Source organism: Necator americanus, chromosome I, assembly GCF_031761385.1.
Source record: "Necator americanus strain Aroian chromosome I, whole genome shotgun sequence".
Lineage (NCBI taxonomy): Eukaryota > Metazoa > Nematoda > Chromadorea > Rhabditida > Ancylostomatidae > Necator > Necator americanus.
In genome coordinates, this window is record NC_087371.1 from 458,085 (window position 1) to 485,086 (window position 27,002).

Genomic DNA, 27,002 nt, shown 5'->3' on the forward strand with positions numbered 1-27,002 from the left:
ACGTATATTCCTAGTGCTCCGGCTATATATATCTAGGTTGACAAATTAACATGAAGAACGACTTGACCTCCGATCTGACCACCTAATCAACCGTTCTTTCTATTTTGACCTATGCTTCGGAAATTTGGGCGTTTCGCAGGCAGGAGGGAAATGCAGTAAGCATCATAGAATGCATAATTGAATCCTACGTCAATAATTGAAAATCGGGGATGCTCCTGCATATCACAATGAAACTAAAATATGTGTGGGCCGGAAACGAGATTCTTTTCAACGAAGATCGTTGTACAGTGATGTGAGTGGCTGGATAGCACTTAATATCAAACGCATTGCAATAAGACCACTGATACGGTGATCATACTTATTTACAAAGCCTTTCAGGGAAAATACAGTTCTCTCCGACTCCCACTCGAGAAGTCTAAGCCTACTCATTCATTTACATCCTTGATTTTTTAGTCCCTTACTGCTAAAAGTTTTGAGGAAAAAAAACGTAAACTCACAAAGAAGCGTGTTTGATGAGCGTCTCCACCATATAATTCCGAGCGTTGGAATGTGTCGGCGCCAAAATGAGCGCCTGATCAAAATCAGCCTCGGCCAAAACATAGTGACCATTCGTCGAATATCTGGTGATGCGACGCAAAAGCAATGGTGTGTGAAGTGAGCACGAATTCAGAACTCACGCTGCGCCTCTTGCTACTAACGCTTCGACGCAAAGTGGGTTGATTTCGAGCGCTTGGTTCAGAACGACTATGGCAGATTCCCTGTTTCCTGATCGCATTTGTTCCACTCCTCGAACCACGTATTCGTCAGCAAGCATTTCATTTTGGCGTTTGCGAAGAACCGATGCAGGCTCAGCTCTGTCCTCAAAACGACAATTTACGAATTATTCTGGCATTAGCAGATGAGTAACAGAAAAAAATACTAGCTCTGGATGCTGGAACATAGCTGTTATACATTATAGATATATTTGTGGATATATTTGCGCACTCACAAGCTCAAATCCTGCCACTCACGCTCTTTCGCATCACGAAAACGTTGCCTTAGCGCATTTTTAGAAAGTGTAAGTTAAGATCTAACATCTTTTTCAAATTTTACTTTCATGTCACACGTCGATAAAGGAATGGAGCAATTTGTGGATAGTTTAGAAATTCTTCACAAACACTACGAAACAAATTTTAACGTGGAGGTTTCTGCAGAAAACTTTATCAAGAACTGACAATGATTACAGTAAAGATAAACTTTCCGAGGGAAAAAAATTATACTAATTGTGCGTGCATCAACACGTAGGAACTCACTTATTGTGCTCCGAGAAGGTGATTGGACACAGCACCAAGAAAAAATATGTGGAAGGAGAGTTGATGGGACATGCTATTATAATTTATTTTGCATTATTTTTACTCTCTTCTCTATTAGTTTCCACGCATTTGCTAAACTGATAACCAACCAATATATTATGTTCCTGGGAAACGTATTAACTCTTTTTACAAGGGAAAAATACTAAAACCAGCGATAGCATGCCTTTTGATCGCAAGCAAAACATAGGCAGTTATCAGTGGGTTAAGCAATTTCACTGGAAGAAAGAAAATGCAAAAAGGAAGTGAGATTGTCAAACAATAAGTGGATTTCGCTCGAAGAGTGGAAGAACATCAGCAGTCACGGATTCAAAAAGGTCGTAGTCTGCTTATGCCTCCCCAACTGCAGATGGTTTGCTGTCTTTTGCTTAGAAAGAAAATATAAAAGGTGTCTCAAAAATAGCTACTCCAATGTCAGTGAAGCAAGAGAACTGCCGGTACAAAATGATAGGGGAATGAGTTTCATTTTATGACTATATGGGAGCGGAGATTACTTTTCATTTCAGACATCATCTTTTGCGGTTGAATGATTGGAGAGTACTTCAACTATTTCCCTACATTTTAATCGCGAAATCACTGGAATGCGAATAGTGATCGGAAGGGCAAAACTTAGCGGGTGACGCACGAAATTTCAGCAAATTTTGCTGAAGCAGCAAGAGAGATTCTGTTGGGATTCTCCTCCTACTTCTGCTTTAGATGCGTGCTCGCAGAAGTTATAAACGATGTCTTCCTGGTGTAGAAATCAATGAACGATTTGTCGTCCAGAGCGGGCAATTCGAGACATGACAAATCTGTATATAACTCTTTCACAAACCTTATCTAATCCTTCTATCGTCAGGAATGAAAACGGAGAACTCGAAGGAAGACAGAGAGCCTCTGCTAGGTATGTATTCCGTAACATCCCGCTGTCCTCTATAAATTCCCAGTATCGCGAATGTTGTGGCATGTCACGCCCATTCCTGAAAAACTGTGCTGATTTCGTCGTTTCTTCAAATTCGCATTAAGAATTTTGTTCTTTGATGAGAACATTGACATAAAGACTACAGAATAAAATCAGAACCATGGCAATCTATTTGGAACTTGCCCATGTAAGTCGAATTAACTTACCTGAAATACTTCGGCAATTCATTCGACGACAACGGCGGAGCCTCAATAATCAAAATTGAAAAAAAAGGAAATTAGCAAATGGACGCATAAAAAAACAAGTCCGTCCGTTCAATTTGTTTCTCAGAGAAATCAGCAAACTTACGGATTGCGAAAAAGCACATATTGTAAATAAGAAGACGAAAAAAATATCAGAATAACAACTCAAAAACAAATTTAAAGAATTGAGCGGAAATAATGGTAAGAAAGTGAATAAAGAAAATGAATCAAACATACTTCTAAAAGCTCAATTTTCACTGGCTGCACGCTACTTACTCGTGCTTCTAAATACTGACCAACAGCAACTCGCCGCGATAACGCTGACAACGGTGTTAAAAACTGAAAACTTTCAATAACATTAATGTATAATGGATACAAAAGACATGAACTAGACAAACGCCAACCTGTAAATTTAGCCATTCTAAGTCCCGTTTTATTCGTGTAGCGAAGCACAAAGGCTTCACGTATGCGCCCACAGCATCGCATCTTTTCACTTTCACAATAATAATGTCCCCAACGCGAACATCTCCATCAAATTTCTCAATAGCACTGAAAGACGATGCAAAAGTAAAGAGAATGTATGGAACATGAAAAAGCACTGATAAAACTTAAATTTCCAAGAAGGGTTTTGATCAGTTTTGGTTTGAGGCGTTCTCTTATTTTTAGAGTACAGAATATTACAAAATTGACAGAGAAGGCTAACCATTCGAACTATCTAGCTATGGAAATATGGGCTACCACACATGTCAAAATTTTGTACTAGAAATCGAATAAATTAAGAACGTTAAAGAGGATCAAATTTTTGCGACGAGTCAAACACAGAAAAGGGGATTTCAGGTGAGTATCAAAACACATCGAATGATAGCGACAGTCTTTGTCTTAATTACAATAGTCACGCATTTTCCACTTTAAAACAAAGAAAATGTCTGCCAACGTCTAGATTAGCTCTCTCAACTTAAAATCAACAGATACAAAAAGAAAACCTTAGCATCACCAAGCCGAGGAGTGATAGAAATGAGAATGTGGTATAAATGTATTTTTTTCGAATCCTATAAGAATGTTTTACCTGCTGTTATGAAATGTTGTAAACTGATAAGTCGTTGTCAGAAATGCTCGAATTTGAAAACTAGATAGTACTGAATAACGAGGGTAGCGCAGGGGTAAGAGATCACCACGACGTGTGCGCGGTCGATAATCGAATGCCACCCAAGGTCAAAATGTTAGTTACTTGTTTGAGAGGGCAAGGGTACTGACCTGATAAAGCGGTTGGACTTGCAAGTCACTGTATAGGCTGCACACGCGTTGGAAAACTTTTTATATTCTAAAGTGAAGTTGAACGCGTTGGTGCACCCCAAACAGACTGATCAATGCCAGACAATTTTCCCCGTCACACAGTGATGACACCACCACTAGCAGAGAGCTGACAAAACACACAAATCCATGCAGCATCACGAGTTATTGAAGTTCAACTCTTCGTCATAAATCAGAGAAGGGAGGGAGAGTAATGAGAAGAATGTTAGAGTAATCTAATAACTATAAAAAAAACTGCAAATATCAGCAAAGTAAGAGAATCGAATGAGAAATGCAATCAATAAGAACCAACAAAAAAGAGTACCTTGATTCTGAAATTCTTTCAGCGAAGAATTCGTAAGCGGGCACCGATGAAACAGAAGGCAGGTCCAGTAGCAGCCCTTCTTGAGAATTGGGAACTCCAGAAACAATTTCCCTAGCTGCACTTCGAAGCCCACGTCTTTTCTCTCGACTACTGATCATCACATAAAGACAGCTGAAAAATAGTTCAAGAGCGTAGTTGATGAACATATCTGCGTATCACACTTCTTCCCAGACTCCTTTATTTTCATGTGTCAGTTGAATGTTTTACATTTGAAATACTGCTTCATTTTTCTTTGTAGCTTACGTCTTAGGAATTGATAGTTCGATATTTATTATGCTGTATTTCTATTCGAAAAATAAAGCTGCAGCAATTGCAAAGTTGTGGCGAGTAGAAGTATAACTTTTCTTTTAAAAAAAGTGTTTTTAAAGTATTTCAGTTGTAGGTTACTCTTCTCTTCTGGACGTGTGGGACATATGAGTGTGCATAAAAGAACAGTATTCAGATTGTAACCACTCTTAAGACAAATAACAATTAAGGAAACGTTAAAATAGGACCTCAGCTGCGCTTTTTGGCTGCAGTAGAATTGCCTTCGACCTTTAAACGTAGAATTTCCGTACTCTTGCAACTGTAGCAGACTTTCCAGTTCACGTTCATGGAAATTGAGCAGAAAAAAATCAGAACTTCCAAAACTGAACTATTCACAGCAAAAATTGATGTTTTGTTCTACAAAGACGAAGAATATCGAACTTCCAATTCCTAAGACGAAAGATGCAAAGAAAAGAGAGGCAGTATTTCAAATGTAAAGCATTCAAGTGACATATGAAAATAAGGGACTCTGGGGATCATTTGCATGCAAAAGTTTATGCGGAGGACAGAAGAAATTTTTTGTAGATAATCGGAATCAACATTATTCAGCGCTGAAATATAGGCCGTAAAGAATTCAGACGCAATACAACGCTCTACGAACTTTTGCACTAGCACGACCTGGACGCATTCTTACGGAATGTCGTTAACTTTTTTTGATTTCGTTGGTATGGGATCCTTTCTGTACAGCATCAACCTTTCAATTGTATAATCACTGTTTTCTTTTTCGTAGTACTAACACTACTGGAAGCACATACGTTCATATAGAAAACCCGGGGAAAATGTAGTCGGGGAGGAGCACTCAGTGGCGCCCTTATTTCTGTATGCTCTTACTTTTTTCTCTTAGTAACTTTAGTTTAGATGTCATAGATCCTCTAAGACTAACGCCTAGGTCTTAGGGTCTCGATTTAATTATTTACTTCGAGAAAGAAGGACGCTTCTAAGTCGCTGTAAACAAGTATTTTGAGGAGAAAAGTGAATAGAGCTAAATTATAAGGCCATGCGCATCTGGTTCAGATCCACAATCCCAATTAGAAATATCATGTATGCATCGACGATGGCGCAAACCTACATGTACTTACTACTATTCTCTGAAGAATCTATGAAATTCGTCACCATCAACAAAGGAAGCAGTAAATCAAACCACTACGAAACCGAAGAAATGATAGATTTTTGTTGTGTCTGGTAAAGAAATGTAAGTGCCTATTTTTGCTCTTAAAAAATGTCAAAATCCAGAGATTTTCCTTTGGTAGCCATGTATCACTGGTAATCTTAGCGTGAATAAATACTTCTAATCCATACCAGGAGTAATTCTTGGAGTTACCTTTTGCTGGCAGTAGCATGACACATCGGACCACCTTTATGCTAACAATAAGAATACAATAAATATGAAAGACAGCAAGGAAATTAGCTTTGAAGCTACATTTGAATGTATAACTTTTTTTTTCAAAATAATCACAACCGCATATCCTACGAATAAAGTGTATCCATCATATAATCAATTACATAATCCATTTTCAAGGAGAGAAAAGTAAAGTAAGGATACATCCCTACATACACACAACTGAACTAACCAATATGATCACGCGCTTAACAATATTAATAGGAAGTATTACAGTCGGGTCAAAACGAAATGAAACGGGGTGCAGTTCCGTGAACGACAGCGCTAAAAGAGGCCCGGTGGAGCTATTGGTTGCGATCGAGTTGGGACCAGCTGCTAGCGGGGTCTCCTCTCGATCCCAACCGCTACGCTCCACGGCACCAATTCAAGCGCAGCCACTTTCGCAACTACACCGAGCTTCATGTCTTCATGTCGTGTAGACTAGACTGTCCACCAATTCTTTGATCAGCTCAGTATTTTATCAGGTGCTCTTTCCTGATGAAGGCTACAAGTTAAACAGATTGATTTCTACAAAATTCCACTATGGAAGGGGACACAACGACCTGGGATAAAAATGAGGCTGAGGATGCCCAATGGATGGAGAAATGCCGTCTTAGTAGCCTTGACAGTGAATGATAGCTAACATGATAATCCATCGGAAAACGAAAAACAATTAGGATAAGTCTGGCCGCCTCAACAAATCTTTCTTAGATCGAGAAACTCAAGGGTTTTTCCTGTGCGAGAAAGGAAACAACGACTCTGGCAGTGCTTCAGGCTTAATCGGCCGCAACCCTTCCATTTTCAACACACCAAGCGCTCTCTGGAGTTGATACGTGCCAAATTCCGCTCTCATTGAAAACGTCCACGTCCTGCTTGATCCACGCCATTCACCACCCTGCAATGAATGAGATAGCACTGAAAGTTTGCTTTCTTCTCCTCCACAATATTTAGTGTGATACAATGATTGAAAGACAAAAAATTAAGAAACTTTTTTCATATGTAAAAAATGCGTAATGAATTTCCACAAAAAAGAAGATTTGATGCACAGTAATTAAAATAAGATTTATGCTGAAGGCTTGCGTGGGATTCTATATTTTATGCAGAACGCTTGTTGTTCTTCGGTTTGGCGTTTGATTATCATAGAACGCAACTGTTTGTTTCAACGCGTAAAAGCCAAAATGTCCTGTTCCTAGGATTATTCGGGTACGATGAAATGAATGTTAGTGATTGTTTCTGTTTCTGTTTCAATTAGAAATCAGGGCTGTCTACTCTCTTCAAGAAGTACAGCATCAGCTGACGCAGAACTACTTCGAATTAGGCGGGACCCTTTAGTGTGTGTTATGCCAAAAAAGGTAAAATCAAGACATATTCTAGCAGAAGAACAACAAATAGGAACTACCAATTCATTCAGAATTTTTCTTAAGAAAAGTAGAGACTGCACAAAATAGTTCATGAATCAGTGCACAAAAGTGGTCAACTTCTCATTCCACATAACACTCTTATCGTATGTGGATCTTGATTAGCGCTAGGACCTCCAACAAAAATGTTTTCATTCATTTGATATTGCCTTAAACATCGCGATCTTCCAAAATGATACACCTCACTATTTCTTTGCACCAACTATGAGGCAGAATATAGGGTGACCATGCCAAAAATACACAGACAATTCTCGTATTCATGTGGAACAATCGACTTTAGATATCATTAACCACTGAAGAAAAAAATCCGAAATACAAACAAAACAGTCCAGCAAAATATAGCTGAGGTTAACTTGCCTTTATATTCGTCAAGTTCTCCAATCTAATAGCTTCGATCAGTGCCGCTTCTCGAACAAACGCTTCATCATCGGAGACATTATGGTTGATTTGAAGGCAGAGTACTCCATTGTCACTTCCCCAAATTGAGTCGATTCTTCTAAGCTTCACGTCAGAAACCTTAATTCGGTCTAGTACTAATGTTTCAATCAAAATGAACTAGTGGCTAGATTTTTGTAACGAGAAGTCTCATTTCCGAAGACGGACGTTATATTGCTTGAAACAGACAATATGAAGAAGAAATACGTATACGTGTGAACTGTAGAATTTTGACGCTTTTAATGACTGAATTAATGTTAATGAACGTTTACGGGATACCCTTCGTACATCCATTCAAAATTATTAAAATGATCACTGAGGTCACGCGATTCTATCGTTTCTGCATTTGTTCCCGTATATCTGCACTTTAATAACAGAATACGAGAACATACTACTTTTGGCGACTTCGCTTCTCTTTCCTTCTTCGCCTCGATCAGATGAGCCAGAGGACGAGCCTAAACTGGCAGCTATTTAAAAAGAAATAATTCACAACTTCGCAGTATTTCTTTGACTCCGGAGTAATTCTAATCGCTCTCTGCTCCAAAGTAACTTACTTTTGTCCCTTTACCGACATAAAAAATTGCCGGTACGAATATCCTCAAATCAAGAGACTCCACATCCGTCGTGATCATTCTAGGATCTAGTAGAAGATAACAGAATGCAGAGACACCAGTCTGTTCGAATTCTTTTCGTATCTGCAAAACTTATCCTCGATTGATAAATGATCAATGCAATATACAGTCTGGTCAAAACGACAATAAGCACTGTGCAGTGGCGTAAGCGACTGCGCTCGAAACGGCGCAGTGGAGACTGCGATTGGAATCGAGGCGGGACCATCGCGAACGGCACCAAGGAGGGGTGTTAGCTAGGATCTTCGCTCGATCCTAACCGTACGCTCATCCGCACTGCACCGAGCACAACCGCTTACGCATTTGCACTGTGCTTCTATCGTTTAGTCACTACTATGTATTTAAATGTTTTATAAGTTTCTCTCCACGGTCGTCAAAAGTTTAATTCACAGCAACCTGCGTCAAAAGAATCAACAATCTATCAAATTGATGGACGAAGACTATTGACAATTCCGCTGCCTATATTAGTGAATTAGAATATCCTTGTTGTTGAATAAAAAACAAAAAAAATCTGAAAAATAGGGAAGAAACTGATGTGGCACCCTTCAACATACTCACAACTTACTTTATTATCGAACACTTTTCCCGTATCTGGTAATGCGATGCCCATCATGGCCAATTCGAGTTGACGTGAATATCGGGCTCCTTTCGTGTCTGCTATTCCTCGTTGTAATGCCAACAATTTTTTTTCGTAGATTTTCCGGGTTCTTAATTGAACGTCGATAAATTCCCATTAGAAATAGGCTGGCTAAGTAATAATTAATAATAACTCAATAGTTAAAAGATCGACCTCCAGCAAATTGAGAAATAAGAGGAGAAATAGAGTGAAAAACTGTTTTTCACTTATTTTCAGCAGCACAAAAATTGTTATCAGTGAAATAATAAAGACAATTCTTCAAAATAAACTCAAGTTCTTTTTCACGTGTTCCCTCAACTCAAAAAATTATCTTTTTTTAAATATGATTTTATGTTCTGCAAAAGATACCTGAGCATAAACGTCGAAAATGAACGGTAAAGCTCATAACAAAGATTTAAAAAAAAAAAACTGGGAAAGGAGCGGGAGCGGTAATTTCCTGCAGCGCTTGCACCTGCAAACAAAACGGGCCAAAGGTCCGTCCTTTTTATCAGTACACTATTTAGATGCTTGAAACCTATGCAATACAGGATTTAATTCTAGGCTTAAGTAGTAGGGATAGAAATAGCTCATACGAATGCGAAAGAATGAAGGTCGTCCAACGTGGCCCACTGAGTGGAGAAATTGTTTTAAGCATAAGTAATAAGTTGAACCGAGTAATGTCGAGAAAGGGAAAAAATGAAACTGCCATACTCTCCAAGACTTTTCCAAAAGAGAGATAATGACAAATTATCATAAAAACAAAAGACTTGTTCTTTCTTATCAGTATACTACCTCAGCAACTATAAAGAGAAATATTTTGCAAACAGAAGGGAAAATATTGTGGGGAAAACAGGTGTTTTCGGATAAGGCTTAGATGTGCAGTTCACAGCTAAGCCTAAGAAAGAGATCATTTTCTAGTTCAAAACAATCTCACCTTTCACACATTGGTCCGGCTGTAATCCCCCCTTTTTTCAATTCAGCTCTTAACTGCGCGTCATTAAGACGTCGGATCTTTCGAAGAAGAGCATCTTCATCAGATGGTGACAAAATCGGCTTGCCAGTCTTTGAAAATAACAGAATGCGTTGTAAGCGTGAACAGTATTTCCATGACGTGGCAGCAGAATTACCTGGTCTATTTCTTGCTGCAGCTCAGTCATATCGAAACTTTCATCAGCTGTTAAGTAAATATCTGTTCCTTGGGTGTCTAAAAACGTATGAGTGAATGTATAACGAATACAAGGTCCTAGCCGGACAAATGTATAAAAATAGATACGTTTAATGAAAACAACAACATAATATAAATAGCTTTTTGGCATCAAAACACCTATATATTCAATTAAAGCAGCGTAGAAATTAGTCTAGTAAACGTTAGTAACTATATCTTTAAATAAATTGTACCCCTGGATGTTGGTATGTACATTTAAGAACATACCATGACTGTTGTCCTTCTCACTCAACCAACAGGAAAAGTCATCGTCCGGTAGCTGCTCGATAGACGGTGCCGACGGTTGGCATTGTGATTTCGAGTACACGGGTACAGTTGATGTTGTTGGAGTTCTAATAGCAAGTGTTCATCGGAGATAAAAATAAACTTTAGTTAAAAATTTTAATAATGTGGCATAACTTGTAAATGGTAAATTTGCTTTTGCTTTCCATTACCAATGCTACTGTTACAATACTATTATGGTAACATTACTGAGCGCATCGTTCTCTGAGGACCTCACAAATTTCGTTTGTTCAAGTTATCTGAAACACACTTCGAGCACCTACTATGTTACTGTTTAAGGTTGGACTAAAATAAGTTCTGTTCTAGAATGAAGGTTTGTTTATTTGTCAGATCTGAACACGAAAATTCGAATGCATTCCGCCGCTCACAACCTCCAAGACGCGATGCTACGGTTAAACGTCTCCTTTTTTGAAATTTTTGAGGTGTAAGTATAGATTGGAACCAAAGCTGCAGTGAATCTAGAGGATTTCACAAATCTCAATTTTTCTTGGAGACTTGAGTGCGCTCGATCTCGTCGCTGGGCCCATAAAATATCAAAATAACACCGTATTTGGCAATTGATCAAAAACCGACGACCTTATGGAAAAACTGAGATTCTTAGAATTCTTAAAACTCAATGTTGAGCAAACCTCGATTGGATTGTGTTCAAGGCTGCTCCTTGCGCTGAATGTATTGAACGGCTCGAAATTTTCGTATGTTGTTGTTCTTCGTGTCCAGGTGATGACGCGTGCGTGTTTCTTCTCGGTACACTTTCATCAGGTTCACTGCTAGTGTTGGCTTCGGCTCCTCGTCCTATAGTTCCTGCTTTAGGTGTTCGTGTAATAGCTTCTGGAGTAATCGAGAGATAAGGAGTTCTTGTTCCTTCTGCGATTCCTTCTCGTACGGGTGTTACTGAAAGTTTTTAAATGGACAAAACAACTTAGTTGTACTATTTGCAGGAAGAACTAGAAGTGGGATTGCAATGTACCAGTCTGAGAAGATGTTCCCGAGCTCGATGGGTGTGGCATTTTGTCTGATAGAAGATATCCAGAATAAACACGTGAGCTAGACGGCTTGCCATTGCTGGATTCCTGCGCGTCTTTTTCAGCAGACATCGGTGATACTATTGCTGTCGGTGTAGTTGGTTCCATCTCTGTAACGGGAAGCGATTCCTAGAAAAAAATGCTTGAGGTAAAACTCATAAAGAGACCCCTCGAATGCAAAAGACGACAACGTCCATACTCTCAAAGACCTGAACAACTTTATTTCTCATTTCGCGCTTCTATTTTTGCCACCTTTTGATCTAAATAGTCTCATTTTTATTAATATATTGATGGAAGTGACTGTAAAACTGTTTAAAGAGTGGTCATCGTTGCTTGCTTCTAACTGTACATAGTCTACTGATATCCTCTCTCTGGAGTAATATCTTCGGAGGAAGTCAAATTTCTCAGATTGAGGCATGATTTGATCCTTCCCTAACCGACTTTAGTTTTGAAACAATAAGAGATTAAATTGAGAGAGAGAAACAGACCAGTGCCATTTTTCCTCAAAAATTCGAGTACGACTAAGCTAAGCAGTGTTGCTAAGCAGCAGTAGTGTTGTTTCATGATGAAGTTTTTACGAAAAGTGCTTTCATATTTGGTGCTATAACCTACGAATCAGTAAAGATTTAGACGTCTTATCGGTGCATTTCTAAAATATCCCAACAAGCGAAACATATACTCATTCAAGACTGTTGCTGTAGCAGTTTATTATTATTCGCAGTTCGATATTTGCTGTGGTGGGTAACCTCCTATCCCCATCAAGGTATCATCTTTTCATGTGGTTGTCTGCCCAGAAACTGAAACCAACCATATTCAGAAATTCGCTGAAACGTTCAGTATTTTCCACACCTTTTCTACATCTGTGCCTTTAATAACCGAACTGTAGTAGGATGAACAAGAATTTAGAAAGAAAAATTTGTGAGATACCCCTACTGTCGAACAGAATAACAGTTTAACACTATCACACAGGTTCATTAGTGGAGCGCACTATTCGAACAAAGCAAACAACTAATATGGCTTAAACGGTTTCATTTCATCAGTCTTGTGGTTCTAGTGTTAACAAAAGAACAGAGAAAAACATCAGCAGCAAGCATTCTCGTGAAAAAGCCTGGCAGCCAAAACAAAAGCATCATGTTGAAAAAAACTCCCAACTTCTGGCACAATCGGAAGTCAGCTGATTGATGTAGAAATGTCTGCCTATTCTTGCAATGAGTTCAAAGGCCCTGATGTAGTAAATTTTCAACGTTGAATTCTCTCTACTATTACGTAGCACTCAAGACTCTCAAACACCTAAGTAGTTCTAGAGTATCTTGGAGAGAACTTTGTATATCCCACATACCCGGAAATCAGAATATGGAGAACTGACTGATGAGATATCGTGACTAAACAACTCTTTAATGCCCAAGGATGAAATGAATTCGCGAAAGGATTACTCGTGACCAAACTACACGACAAAGCAGCTCTTTACGGAAATACAAATGTCAAAAAAATTCGCCTCACTCGTTCTCACTTCATCCGAACCCAACATCGTACTTTTTTTCGAACGTTGCCTTGACTAATGCATAACAGGTACACTGCAGATTCAGCAGAACTTTGTTTTGGCTTTGATGGCTCTTATTGTTAATCATTTTTAAATGGTGGTTTAGCTATCGATCATGTACTACTAACGGCCAAAACGGTTTTGCCGCTGTTTTTTTTAAATTCGTTTCCCAAACAAGATGTATGAACCACAAACAGTTATATTTTAGACAAACACGAAATGAGAAAGGAATGCAGAATTCAACTCACCGATGGTGGTCGTCTGCAGCCGATTGCACCGAGGGATCTTCGCCATTTTCTTCGTATACCACGCATCAACACTTTGTTTACACCCATCATGGCAGTGTGACAAGCGAAGAGGCGGTGAATAATTCCGCGCTGATCTCTTGTGCTTTTCGTCAGCATTCGTTGGAGAAATCTAAAGGAGCATAAGAATGATTGAAATTTATTCCAAGAAAAAGTAACATAAGCTCAAGCGACTGAAGTGAGTGAGTAATTTGACCTGTGCGTACTGCCTGTGGCCATACTAAAAGGTGTTCGCCCATGATCGTCACTAGCTTCGGGATCTGCGCCGTAGTGCATGAGAAGCTGTGCCATCGCCAGACAGTCATAAGCGCACGCCACGTGCAACGGAGTTATTCCTTCGTCAGCTCTGACACATGCGTTTGCGCCATTTACTACAAAATCAAACCTAGAACTTCAGTACCGACAAACAGAAGAACGGATGACTCACCCAAAAGAGCGCGAGCAGCGTCCAAAGCCGTCGTTGTCGAGCTTCCGGCGAGAAGATGCAGTGTATTGGGATGCCGACTACCTAACATTAGCGTGTTTCATAAGATACCTGAAGATAACAATGAATATTTGTGTGTTTTAAGTTCCATTTGTGATCTATTGATAAAATTGATATCGAGGAAAGCCGGTCCATCTGTGAAGCATAGGTTCTTCTAACTTCTTTTTCTTAGAAGTAGCAAGTAGCCGATCTCTGATGCATTTTCTCACAATTTACCCTACACTAAGAGAATGACCACGCTCACGTAATAAGCAACATTAGTGTGGTTTTTAATGAAGTAAGTTTAGTGATATGAACAACAATTTATGGATTCAGCGTAGTTATCGGAAACCTCATAATAGTCATAAGCAGATTCCGCAAGGAGCATAACCAAAAGCAATCAATGTGGAAAAAATCTGCAACTGAGCCTTAGTACTGTTCCACAAATACTGTCAAAGCAGACCCTTCAAAAAATTGAACAATAATCCTCCTTACAGATATCAATATTTCTTTAAGAAGAGTGAAGAAGCAATATATAATATGTGAAGACGAAAACGATCGATTCCCCAAAAAATATTTGTCCTTCCGCGAGCAGGTTTGAGCAGCAAAAACATAACAAAAGAAGTAATAACACAGAAGATTTCAACATTGCTGCATTTGTTAGACTCTGGAATGTAAAAGATAACATAATTGAGCCCTTCAATTACTTAGAAAAGTTTGCAGTTAATAATATGACTCTCCTATAAATAGCAAAATACTGCAAACTATCGGATATGACATGTTAATGACACGGTTCATCAATATTCACGTATTGTCAACATTGCAGGTTTATCGTAAGGCTAGAGCTTTCGCCCTTGAAATATTTATTCCGTAACTCAAGCTCAATTAATTTCGTCATACCTGAAATACAATGAGCAGATTTTCTAGCAGAATTCCTGGGAGTGTGACAATTGAAACTATATATAATAAAATTGTTAGACTTAGATGAAATTCCACAGAAGCAGAGTTTAAATTCTAAAAAGTGAGTAATGCTGATGATAAAAAAAAACAGAAAACACCAAGCATTGTGAAAAAATGACAACATGAAACATATACTTACGCCGGAAAAGAACAAAAAAATGTGCAAGATATTGCATAAAATGAGCTTTTGATATGCGATGAATGGGGAAGTTAGCATGGATGCACTTAACTTGAAAGGAAAACGCACAAAGTGGAGTAACAAGACGAATAATGCGGAAAAGTTTCCAGTTAAGTTCTGTACAAAATTAATCTCGTCATTAATTTTTCATCCCCATGACATTTAAACATACGATAAAATCTATTTCTAATAGAGGTCGCACCGTGCTACCGTATTAAAAACTGCGAATATTTGGCTACTAAAGTTAATCACAGTACTCATTGAGGCAAAGAATGTTAACACAAACGAAAAAAATACAAGTAACCGTAATTTTGGCACTATCAACATCATCGTCACATGTGGTGAATTAAAGGCGGATACACGCGAGTATCGAATGTTAGGTTCAGGCTTAATGGACGCATTCACTGCATAACGCCACCTGACCTGGCAAATAATCTCGACATGGACATATCCGCTTTATAGCGCTCCCTGAGGGAGGCCGCGAAGCACAACTGAACATTAATGAACTCGACTGGAGTGAACACCCATACGGGGCAAAAGGCGCTGTTGAATTCTCAAGTCTGTCCTCCGTACAGCCAACCAGTCTAAACAGAATAGACAAGCAGTGTCTGTATAGAATAACACACTCACAGGTTCGAACTTCAGACAAAATTTTTATCCTACAAAAAATTCTAGATCACAGTAGTTGTTAAACATTAGCTCTTACTTCTACTGCTATGTGAAATCTATAGAAAGGAAACTTTCAGCCATGCAATGGAAGATAAAGAAAGTAACAGTTTGAACTTCAACCAACTCTTTGGATTGATTTGTACAGAAAAGTGATGATTAAAAGAGTGCTGACGTGCTCAGAATTCATATACATCGTTCACTAAGAAGTGAATCCCAACCGAGAGAATTAAGGGTTAAGTACAATTGTTTCCGAGTATTTTCGAAAAGCAACCGAAGAGAAAAAAAAAACAAGAATTGAAAAAAGGGGAATAAAGTGAAGAATACAAGTTACAAATATAAAAAATAAATCAAAATTAGACGTACCTCTCTAGAACACTAGCAGAGTTAACTAGTGGGAAAAACGATGGTTCGCATACCAACCCAGCCGATTCACAACCTTTTTCACACGATAGTTCCGGAGCACCCAATACCGGTTGAAGTGAAGTTGCTGGTGGCCATACTGATTTCTTCGAACACAGATCTCGCACAACCAGCATATTCACTCTAACCAACATCCCCTCCGGTGTAAACTCTTCAGGTACAAAAGGCTTCGGCTAAAGCGAGAACAGATTATTCACCACTCATGGCAAGAAAAGGAAGAGGGGAACCGAGAACTCAAAGTGTCAATTTGCAAAGTCTGTAAGCGGTGTGAATATGAAACATCTTTATGTTTCCTCTTCCTTCACTCACACAGCCCAATGATAGGTAAGATAGAGAGAATCTGGTACTGGTTCAATTTAGTCCTTATATCACCGTCACGTGTTCAACCACGAAAAAACACACACACATAACAGCTCACTTTTTCTTTCAGTGCAGTTGTGATTGCGTCGCTCAAAGCCGCTGAATCATTAATGTCAATGGTATAAACATATGGTTTACCCAGACGTTCCATATATGGCGATTGACTGGTAAACTGAAACAAAAAAAAAAACGCAGATGAAAATTTTCTGTCCGCGAGTGTTCAACACTAGGAAGGCAAATTTAAAACAACTAAACAAGTAAATAAGTCTGTGAACTACAGATGTTTTGGAAAGGTCTAGGAAACTGAATATTTTCACACTGTCATCTTCCTAAATACCACACATATACATACATACACATCCAACCTCTCTAAGCGTTGGCTTTTCGCGAAGGAATACCGCATTCAGTCGAGATTTAGGAGGATGAAACTTTGGGTTTATAAACACAGCACCATGAGCAATTGCTTCCAGTGGAGCCGGTCCTAAACAGAAGGTAGAAAATTAGCGAAAAATAAGCAAAATTTGGAATACACACGCAGTCCGTCAATAAAATCGGAAAGTTTTCAAAAACATTTGCCAATTTGAGCTTTGTGGGGAGCTCTCAGCCAAAAGAACAAGAACCAGTGTAACATAAATGTATTTCTGGAAAAAAGTCTCCATACGACCATTTAAAAAATATATTGCCAACGCGAGATCCTATCCATATCTTTCTTCGATTCGTTAAGGATTTTCCGCTTGTATTGAGGAAAAACTGAAAATCTCTACAGCTGAGTGAGTAGAAACACGTAGAAAAGACAAGTATAAACGCCATATTCAAGTTATGCGTATCGATCCCTCCCGTGCTAAAAAAAAGAAGGGCTCCTACGCAGCACTGCTATTGTTTCAGTCACAAATGTGATAGTGGAAGACATTTAAAATTGTCCCAGCATAGTCGCGTACTAACCAAACAGGATCTAAGAACAATCTCCTATTTCAAAAAATGTGTTTCTAGCAAAGTCCTTAACACAACATTGTGACCAAATGTTCGCCAGCGTCGATGTGGCCCGAATGCAGCAAGACGGGCATTGACATGGTTGCTTCTGGCGACATACCTTCCGAAGGATCTCGAATGACACAGAAAAAGATCTTTCACCTGTCTCGAGAGAGAAGGAAAAGCGAATATACGTTATGGTTAATTACATTTTAGTTACGTTATTCGTAACTAGGTTCCAGTTCCACATGGGCTGCTAAACTTATATAATAGTGGGAGTATTTTAGAGCGAAGCTTTCCGGGAGTGATCTTAACAACAAGCAAACACTGGCGCAAGTGTTTGAATATAGAAGTGAACTACTTTGATTTTCTGAGTATGTTCTAATCTTATTATTGCATGCTTCTTATACTGTTATAGTTTTGTATTGCTTGTTAAGCTAGTGTAGGTCAAAATACGCATGTTTGGCAAACAAATCCTCAATCGCCAATTCCAGGAACTTTCCGACTCAAGAAAATTATATTTGCAATGATGAGGGCGGTAATAGAATAAAAATAATAAACAAATGCAGTTGCAGTTAGAGCCGAACTCAGTTATCAAACGTCAGAAATCAAACATTATAGTTGAAAAAAAAAACTGCTTGGGAATGCAACTTCACAAAGAAAAAAACTTCCGGAAAGTTGATTTGTAAAAGGCAGGAAAATAGAGTGCAAGGTCAAATTTGAATGAGCTTGCTAAATTCTGGGACACGGAACGCACAAATCAGAACCAGAAATGCTGCGCCTACAGCGACATTTGAACCCAGTAACTGAGTCGCTGAGAAGAAACTTTTAGAAAGAAATTGAAGAACAACACTGAGAAAACTTTTAAATGCTTGTATTTCCCAAACACTGAAAAGACAGAAAAGGTTAGAGCGGTTAAAGTCCGAGATCATTTTTCAGAGATATGCTAATCGGATCACTTGTTTTTGCGAAAAATGGAAGTTAAAGGCAGCGTATCACGATTTTGACGTGGTGCGGAACTCACAGCAAAAGGGTAGCGATGGGGTTGTAGATTGCGGGATCCGCTCAACTCTCCCTAATCGTCGTAAAAGACAGTGTGGGATTCGCTTTAGTTCCTACGAGATATGTTAAAACGCTCCTCAATGTACACGTCTCTGGTCCCATCATCAGCTTATTCATTGGTTTCATTTGCATAGAGTGGTATACTATGCTCCGACAGAAATTGGTACAACAAAGAAAACTAGGAATGAAAACAAACCTTCAAAGGGAAATCCAAGTCCGACAAATATGTCCACTGATTTTAGAAGAGATGCAACATCAGAAGCATTTAGAAAACCATGGTTGATAATATTTGAAAACATAGGAGACTCCGTACTATTTACGTCAGCAACAGTAGCATGAACCTTAAGTGTATAATCCTTCAACAAAAGCACCCAAATTTATTCTCTGCATAAAATAACGTGCATTGGAGACATCAGTGAAATTTTAACTCGGATTAAAGCACAACTTCTGTTACTGTACATGGATTACAACATACAGCTCATTATTGTAAACATCCCTGCCCTTATCTATTCGTGGCAAGATTCCAACATAATCAAATTCCTAGTGCTCTACTTTTAAATCAGATAAACACGTCACCCAACTGGTAAGCTCAAGTTTCTTGAAATTACACAACCACCGATCTTGTTATAACGGAACTGCTTGATGCTTTGTGTCATGGGTAGTGTTGTATGGATGACAGACCTATTTTTTGTCCATGTGTACTATTATGACCACAAATAATCAACCAGGGTCGCACAAAAGCATTCTCCGTTGACAGTAACTTACTTTTCAACATGAAAAATTGTACTTAGCTAGGAGACACTTACAAGCATTTTCGTGAAGGACGTTCGAATTACATAATAAATAAAAACGGCAAAGGTTGTACTTCAATTCGAAGAAAAATTTGATATCTCAAGCACATGTTATTCCATTAAAAATAAACTAGGAAGCCCTTGTCGAAACAACTTCAGCTACACAAATGAGAAGACGAACGCTATTTCAATTAGAAGATAATGGTACCTCAGTGAATTTCTTCAGCACGTTTATCACTGTCTCAGATTCATTCCACATATATTTTTCTTTCCCGTAGACTAGTGAAGAAGGAAGACTATGAGAACCGCGCTTGAACATTGGTTCCACATCATCGTTATGAACCGCAAACCCTAGAAATCCGTTGTCTGGAGTGTGTGGAAAAAATGTCCAGTGTTGTAGAAGTTGAAGTCCATGTCCACCCCAAGGATTTTTCTGCTTGGTTCCTAAACAAGCTGCGGAAACTAGGAACGGAAGTACATAACTGAGAAAATTAATTTTGTTTTGCACATGAAAATCTGACACTTCGATTCGCACCTTCCATTGCGAATTCGCTTTGATGAGCATTAAAATACGATCTGTAGTTAAACTCGACATGTGTACCAAAACTGTCCACCAAACGTATACGACATCTATAATTTTTAAAGACTTTAAAGAAACATCCAGATAAACAAACTAGTGATGTGAACTCAATGTCATCATGAAGGACTGAAAGACGTGAAAATCTGCTGTTGAACGTCACTAGCCCCTAACGGCGGGGAAAATGTATCTCTATCCTAATTTCTTCTTTTCTCATACTAACTTTAGCTTACATGCCATAGATAATATAAAACTAATGCCTAGGTCTTAGGGCCCCGATTGGTTTAGATATATACTTCCAGAAATAAGGGCCGAATGCCTCAAATACATACGATAGTCGGAACCAAGTCTCCGACCCCCTTCACTTTCGGACAGGTGTGGAAGGGATCCTTATCACTTGAGCTGCATCCCATGAGCTAGACCCCTTCACCTGAGAAGGGTCCGGCTCCTCCCTATCGCACCTATGGTGCTCCTCTCCCACACAATTACATTTTACCTCCTAACGGATTTATTTCAAAAGTTTATCACAACTCTGGAGTCAAAAGCTCAACTCTTTTCCTTGTGCAAAATTCTCTTCCATCACTGACAACTTGTGCTGCTCTCGTTTTTATACACAACACAAAATGAATGCCATGTTAAAAAAAAAACTAACATATCATTATATTTGATCACTGATGCTACATACCTTCAAAAACGAACATAAAGTGGATTCGAAGAAAGCAGCACTGTCATAAATGTGAGGGGCAGAGTTCCAGAGAAAACAAAAAAAGGTAGTGCTAACTCACTTATGGTGGACTAAGAAATCTCTTCTCTTTTTGAACGACCTCAGTCCTATAATATCCGTGATAATTAGATTTAGTTGAAATTGGTTCTTTTCAGGGCATGGAGAACTGAGAGGGAAGTTGTCAACGTGTCTGAAACTTTGGAAAATTTCTAAGGAATAGGTATATGATTTGAAAATGATCATCTTTTGTACTTTCTTTGAAACATCAACAAACACACCTACAAGAAGACAAACATCAAGGATAAATGAATTTGGATTTTAAAGATAGCTTAGAGGAAACAAAAAGAAAATGAGGAAGAAAGGAAGCTATTACATTACTACTGTTATATGCTACTACTGTTATATGTCAATCTCCCTAATGCATGAATAAATAAGTAAACCTGCCGTGGGAACCACTTTAGTTCCTACGAAGTACGTTAAAAGAGCACCTCCATTCACATGTTCTGGTCCTTCAGTAGCCCATTCATTCGTTTTACTTGAATAGGCTGGTGAGAAGAAATCACTGATCTTCGACCGAACGCACTTGGATGCGGCGGGTGCAGAAGGGTGGAGCGTCGCGACCGAAATCGTCCTTACAAAAAAAAAAAACGTTTTCTTTCAATCCGCCTCTTACGACGATCAGGGAGAGATGAGTGGACCCACTCATGACATCACAATCTACAACGCTAACTCTAGATCTTCTCGCGGATTCCTTTATCACGTGACATCCCTGGTATGGTCATTTTAACTGATTTACCCCTGATAATGCAACGTTTTCCCATGAGTAATCTTAAGATCTCCTCTCGCGATCTCAGTCGTAAAGAAATTGAGATCTAGACATCAGAAAGCAAGATTAGGAATATAAATGCTTTATTTTAAAACGCCGAAGAGATTCTTGAACTTCTTCAAATAATTGGTTGACTTTTATTATTTACATGTAAAATGTTTGGTAAACTTATATTGCCTTCACAGTAGCAATTATGCCGAGCAGTAAATTCATTTCAACTACAAAAGGGTTGCGAATCTTAGCGCTTTTGTTGATACTCCGAGACCAAACTTATCATGAGACTAGAAGGTGCAGCAGTGTTTGACAGAGACTCAGACACGCCTAGTTTTCTAATTATAAAAGACACAAACACTAGAAAAATGGGTCTCTAGTGAGAAAAAGGAAAGAAGCTACAGGATGACTCCTCCCACTACGTATTGAAACTGAACGTGTGGGCTCCACATCATCTCCAGTCATTCCTTCCCTAGCAATTGCCATCTAAGATGTCCGCAAGTTTCGTAAGTGACGTTGACGAGTTCCTTGAGCAGTATACAGCTAAACTCTCAGCTGGTCCATTCCTACAGCGAACACATCATCCTATTTCGTTGGCAACTTCCCTAAGACCGTTCAACATTTCTTGGGATCCGATATAACGTTTTTTAGCTCATCCATCGACGATACTCCTCATAATGTGGCCTGCCTATGCTTGATTTCCTATATACACTACGCCGTGTCGCGGAGTCTCGAAGACCATACTGCGTAAATTTTCGAGCATGGCTCCGCTTATCCCTTGACTAAGCAATTAGAAATGGAGTGTGGAGATAATTCGTCATTGCTACCCAGATAACTGACTCTGTCTAACTACCCCAGATCATACGCTGCATCACCAGCTAGGAAATACCTCACTACTGAACTGCTTTAAAGAATGAAACACATCCACTGGAAATTTCTTATGCAAATTTTGAGAAGCGATATTCTGATGTAAGACTATCTCAAATTTGTTACCGTACCACAAGCAAGGAAAATACTCATGTGAAATATGAGGAGAAGATGCACCTAATATCTTCAAATTATTGTAGACTCAAAACGACATAAAACACGGTGGAGTTGCGTAAGTGATTGCGCTCGAAGCGTAAGTGATTGTGCGGTGGAGCGTAGCGGTTAGGATCGAGTGAGGCCACCCTTCCACCACCGTTCATCGCTGTAGTTCGCGATGATTCCAGCTCGATTCCATCCGCTATCTCCACCGTGCCGCTTCGAACACAACCGCATACGCAGCTTGTCGTTTTGACCCGACTATACGTATTAGAGGATTTTCATCGACAAAAGAGAACATTCCTTCATTCAAAAGTTACAGGAATGAGAATTATCGATATCCTGCAAGTTCCGAGCTTTTTGTAGCTCAATTTGTCTTCATGTAGAAAAAAATAAATGACTAAGAGGGAGATCTTTTATATCTCTAACCTCTTAGAAGAAAAAGAGCTCATCTGATAAGATTTCTAGACTTTCTGAAGGTAATATCAAGTGTCATGTATTTTTAAGTGTTGTTTTTAATCGATTCAGCGATTTCGGCAATCGTCACTACTTCTTTCCGTAATTCTTTGTAACTGTATAGTTCTCTCCTCCCCTGTGGTCATCTAAGACGGTCATCATCTTGTCTATGTCTCCATTAATGACTGACGTGTGGCATCGTCGAGAAATATTCGCGACTCCCGTTGCATTTCCACCGGATACGTAATGTCTCGGAAGCATACACAGAAAACTCTGCGGGAGCCTCTTCGCCGTTCTCTTCTCGGGGGTTATCTGAGTAGTAACTCCTTATCGGGGTAGCGGTGGCCACGTCACCAGTGCGTAACAGAGCGCTCGAAGAATCGTCGAGTCGAGCCGATGGGCGCGGAGCTCCTGATCCGGAGCCTACCTAACGGGTATGAATACTGCCTACTGCTTCATCCTTCCATTCACATTTAGGAAACGCCCGAGGTACAGTATGATAAAGATTCCACGATTTGGAAGCCTTCGAATTGTATTCATCCTTCCTCGGAGTACAGGCTCTTCATAAGCTGTGTTTTCTTTTCTTTGTTCGCAATCCTATCTTCTTCCCTGCTTCGTTTAATTATTTAAGCATCGTTTCTGTTTCATTGGTGATTCTCGAAAAGGGAATGTCGTTAAAGAAACGAAGGCTTTGAACATAGCCAATTTTATCACTACTTCATGAAGAAGAACAAAATGCTAGAAAATATGAAAAGAGCACTGGTACAAAACCCTGCGTTCTTGAGAACTTAGTGGGCAACATCATTTAAAAGAAGAGAAAAAAAAACAGCACCAAAGAAGATAAAGCAACTAGACACAAGCGAAACTCGGAGAAGCTTCTGAGATTCTAAAGGATCTCAAGTATAAAACATAAGGCAAAAAAAAACTAACCTTAAAAGAGTCATCTTGTCAGAGGATATGTACAAATTGTGTCCCAACAAGAATAAACAGGCAATAAGATCCGACCACTGCAGCAATTCACCAAGAGGTCCACCACTACCCGATTTTTCACCGATATGCAGATTCTTTTCAGTTAGTAATCCCATATGAATAAGAATCTGTAAAATGAAGTAACGTTAATAGTTTCATACGGTGATTCCTAATGAATAATGATTCCGACGATTTTAAGAGTTCATTTGTTTGGATGACAATAGTCTATGTCCATTACCACTGGTCGTATTTTCTAACCTGCAACACCTAACTGTAACGTCTGAATAAATTCGCCACGTCAGAAAAAAAAATGATGGCAAACATGAGAAAAGTATCACCCACATTCAATTTCTTCCTGTTGGACATAGAATTAGGGTACCTTCCGAGAGTCTTCCGCAAAGCTTCTGTCCAGCTAGACCAATGCTGCACGAGGCGCTCTCTAATGTAATTGTAATTGCCTGCATTGCCGCTAAGTACAGTAAGGAGTCGCTGGAGGTCTGTATTTGTCTGAAAAAACATACGACTGGAAGGATCATTTCTGCCCTTCATGTGTATATATATATACCACCACATATACAAGTATATGTAGGGTAAAATGTAGTTGGAGGGGGCCACTCTGATGGAAACTGCTTTATTACTATATTTGGTGCGATTATCTGAGGCGATTCACGGCGGCGAATTCCACTGTGCCAGTACTGTTCCTACACTCAGAGCGCGAAAACGGCCATAGAGCATAGCAGGGGCAAAGACTTCCACAGAACAGATTAGCCGTTCTCGTCGTTGAATCATTCCATTTGCCTAATGGGTGCCTCTAAGTTCCTGACTCTTCGCGACTTCACTCAGATTACCGATTATCACTTGGCCGGAGCTTGCATCGAAGTCTAAGGAGGAATTCGGCGAATGGATCGCTGATGGTGGATTGCTGTGGAAGGAGCGACTTTGCCCCAATTGTGGAAGTCCCGTCAAAGTCGCGAAGCAGGCGAACCTGCACAGCTTCATAAAGGCTAATCCAACGGCCCTTTTTAGGGCGACCAACTTGCGAATACAAATTGAAAATGTTGAATAAAAGTTGTTGCATGCGTACTTAGTGATCGTGGATTGCTATGGAACTCATTTTCGGTTCTTTTTTTTGGAATCAACACATTATATTACTTAGTTATTTATTTCTCGTAAACTTGTTCGGAGTAAAAAGTAGCTGGGAGTGGCCACTCACTGACGCCCTTATTTCTGGAAGTAAATAACTATATCCCTCGAAGCCCTGAGATCTAAGCATTAATTCTAGAGGATCTCTGACATGTAAGCTAAAGTTGCTAAGAGAAAAAAGTATGACACATCGTTCAGAAGTAATGAGTAGTTTCAACCTATGTGTCGTGGATCCTCAAAGACTGATGCTTAGGTTTTAGGGTCCCGACTGACTCATCCACTCAATTGTACTCCATGATGTTTTTCGCGCTCTGAGTGCAGGTGCAGTACTGGCACAGTGGGAGTTCCCGCCATGAATCACCTCAAATTATCGCACAAAAACAGTAGGAAAGTAGTTCGATTTGGGTGCGCCAGAGTGCCCCCCAACTACATTTTACCCGTATATGTATATATACATAGTGGAAAACAGCATGATGCGAAAATTCCTTCGCAACAAAGTCAGAGTGAAATAACCTGGCGCGACCGACCAACCTCAGCAAAGACCTCCGCCGTCGTTGGCCTCCGAAAAAAAATTGTGGGAGGACAAAAGTCTTCTACTGTAGAAAGGTACTGTCGGAATGAACATACCGATCTAAAGGGAACAAATGTTGGGTGTAAATAGGTTCTAAGAAAAAGCCGAGGAAATACCCATCAACTCCAAGAGCAGTATAACAGCTATGAGATTTCCACCCGTTTCGTAACCACTGCATTTTTTCGAAGCAATGTGGATAAGACGACATGTCCTGGGGAAACTGCATACATTGTAAGGATGCATCACTATCTGTAACTAGGAACTGTGGGTTAAGAAACACCTGACTTGAAGATTAAAAATGTTATCACTCAGACTTTTAGACTGTTATACAGAGACCTTAGAATTCTAATGGGGCTAAGAATGCATGCGAACAGCATGTAATAGTATGGAAATGTTAATATTCTTATGCAGTCAGAAAGTTTAAAAACAGCCGAATTTGAGAAGTAGAGACAAATACTCGAGAGAAAAGAAAACTTACTGAGGCCTGTGCTTGAAGTGAGCTCGTCGCGGTAATACGAAAGCAATTGTTCATGAGTCTGAAAAAAAACGAACCTAATGATTCACACAATATGAATACTATCTCTACTAGCTACTAATACTAATATGTCGCCAATTATTTAGCATATTACGATTTCTCGAGATTTGTGAAGCACCACTGACAGATCTGGACGAACACAACTGACTATAATACAAAATACGATTAAGAAATCTAACTCTAATATACGTAATATACCTATTAGGCGTGGAACGTGACGTGTAAGGAACATGGCTTCCAGTACAGTTTACTCAGCACAACATTAATGTAGCGAACAGTGGATCGACGATTTTAGAGCACCATCTGGCGTTCGGATAAAAGGACTAGATGGTGTGTCAGATTCGAACGCAGGAACTCCTCTCGGATCTGATCGCCGACTATGTCATAAATGCCGAAGACAATGATAGGCACAGCTGTCATTATCTTTCTACGAATCCGAAATTGTGGTTCGCAAAACTTTGGAAGCGTTTGAGAGGATGAAGTAGAACTCTTCGCACTTTCACGACCTGACGGAAGGGGACACCGAAACTCGTAACAAGGAGCGTTGAAAAAAAATTGGCCTCTACTGCAGATAAGTCATCGACAGAGCGGGTATGGCGTAGTCGGTAATAGGTTCGGCTGCGACTGTACGATCGATGTTGGGAACCGACGTAGCATTTCTTTAACTGGCACTTATGAGACTAGGAGGAACTTTTCGAAGCTAATGCGTCAACGGTGCCGCAAAGGTCTTAATGATAATGCTCTATCCAGAGTGTATCTAGCTTAGATATGAAGGATTCTCGGTTTTGACTGAACAGAATCACATACAAATACCGAAACCACGCACGGCTTGAGAAGCTTGAGGAAAGAAAACAGAGTTGATACCAACCACTTCATATCCTAATTGTCGATAAAGAATAAAGACCGGCAAGGTCGCAACAAGTATGAGGAGCAAAAACAGTCGACACACATCCCTTCTCATTTCGCAGAACAATAGTAGAAGACTAGCTAGC

General features: G+C 39.5%; 1 protein-coding gene across 5 annotated transcripts; it reads right to left on the reverse strand.

The window, feature by feature from the left end:
- Positions 1-267: 267 nt before the first annotated feature.
- Positions 268-26,971, reverse strand: RB195_004059 (uncharacterized protein; the record flags this gene model as incomplete). 5 transcript variants are annotated; one of them, XM_064178318.1, is made up of 35 exons in its annotated part: positions 494-620; positions 678-859; positions 2,164-2,308; positions 2,457-2,497; positions 2,730-2,831; positions 2,897-3,041; positions 4,108-4,278; positions 6,610-6,746; positions 7,627-7,785; positions 8,097-8,159; positions 8,259-8,399; positions 8,899-9,040; positions 9,884-10,011; positions 10,077-10,153; positions 10,382-10,506; positions 11,086-11,347; positions 11,424-11,607; positions 13,267-13,435; positions 13,520-13,694; positions 13,751-13,831; positions 15,348-15,508; positions 15,957-16,186; positions 16,432-16,545; positions 16,739-16,854; positions 18,601-18,745; positions 19,404-19,491; positions 19,546-19,639; positions 19,731-19,825; positions 20,558-20,686; positions 23,723-23,889; positions 24,104-24,268; positions 25,436-25,535; positions 25,592-25,724; positions 25,954-26,011; positions 26,879-26,971. In XM_064178318.1, 35 exons carry the CDS (start codon positions 26,969-26,971, stop codon positions 494-496), a joined length of 4,644 nt encoding a protein of 1,547 aa, XP_064033016.1. The 5 variants fall into 5 exon arrangements, with proteins under 5 accessions (XP_064033015.1, XP_064033016.1, XP_064033017.1 ...); XM_064178319.1 differs by lacking the exons at positions 494-620; positions 678-859; positions 2,164-2,308; ... (11 more) ...; positions 10,382-10,506; positions 11,086-11,347 and having other exon boundaries at positions 11,559-11,588; XM_064178317.1 differs by lacking the exons at positions 494-620; positions 678-859; positions 2,164-2,308; ... (15 more) ...; positions 13,520-13,694; positions 13,751-13,831 and having other exon boundaries at positions 15,313-15,508; positions 19,404-19,639.
- Between the last annotated feature and the right edge of the window lie 31 nt (positions 26,972-27,002).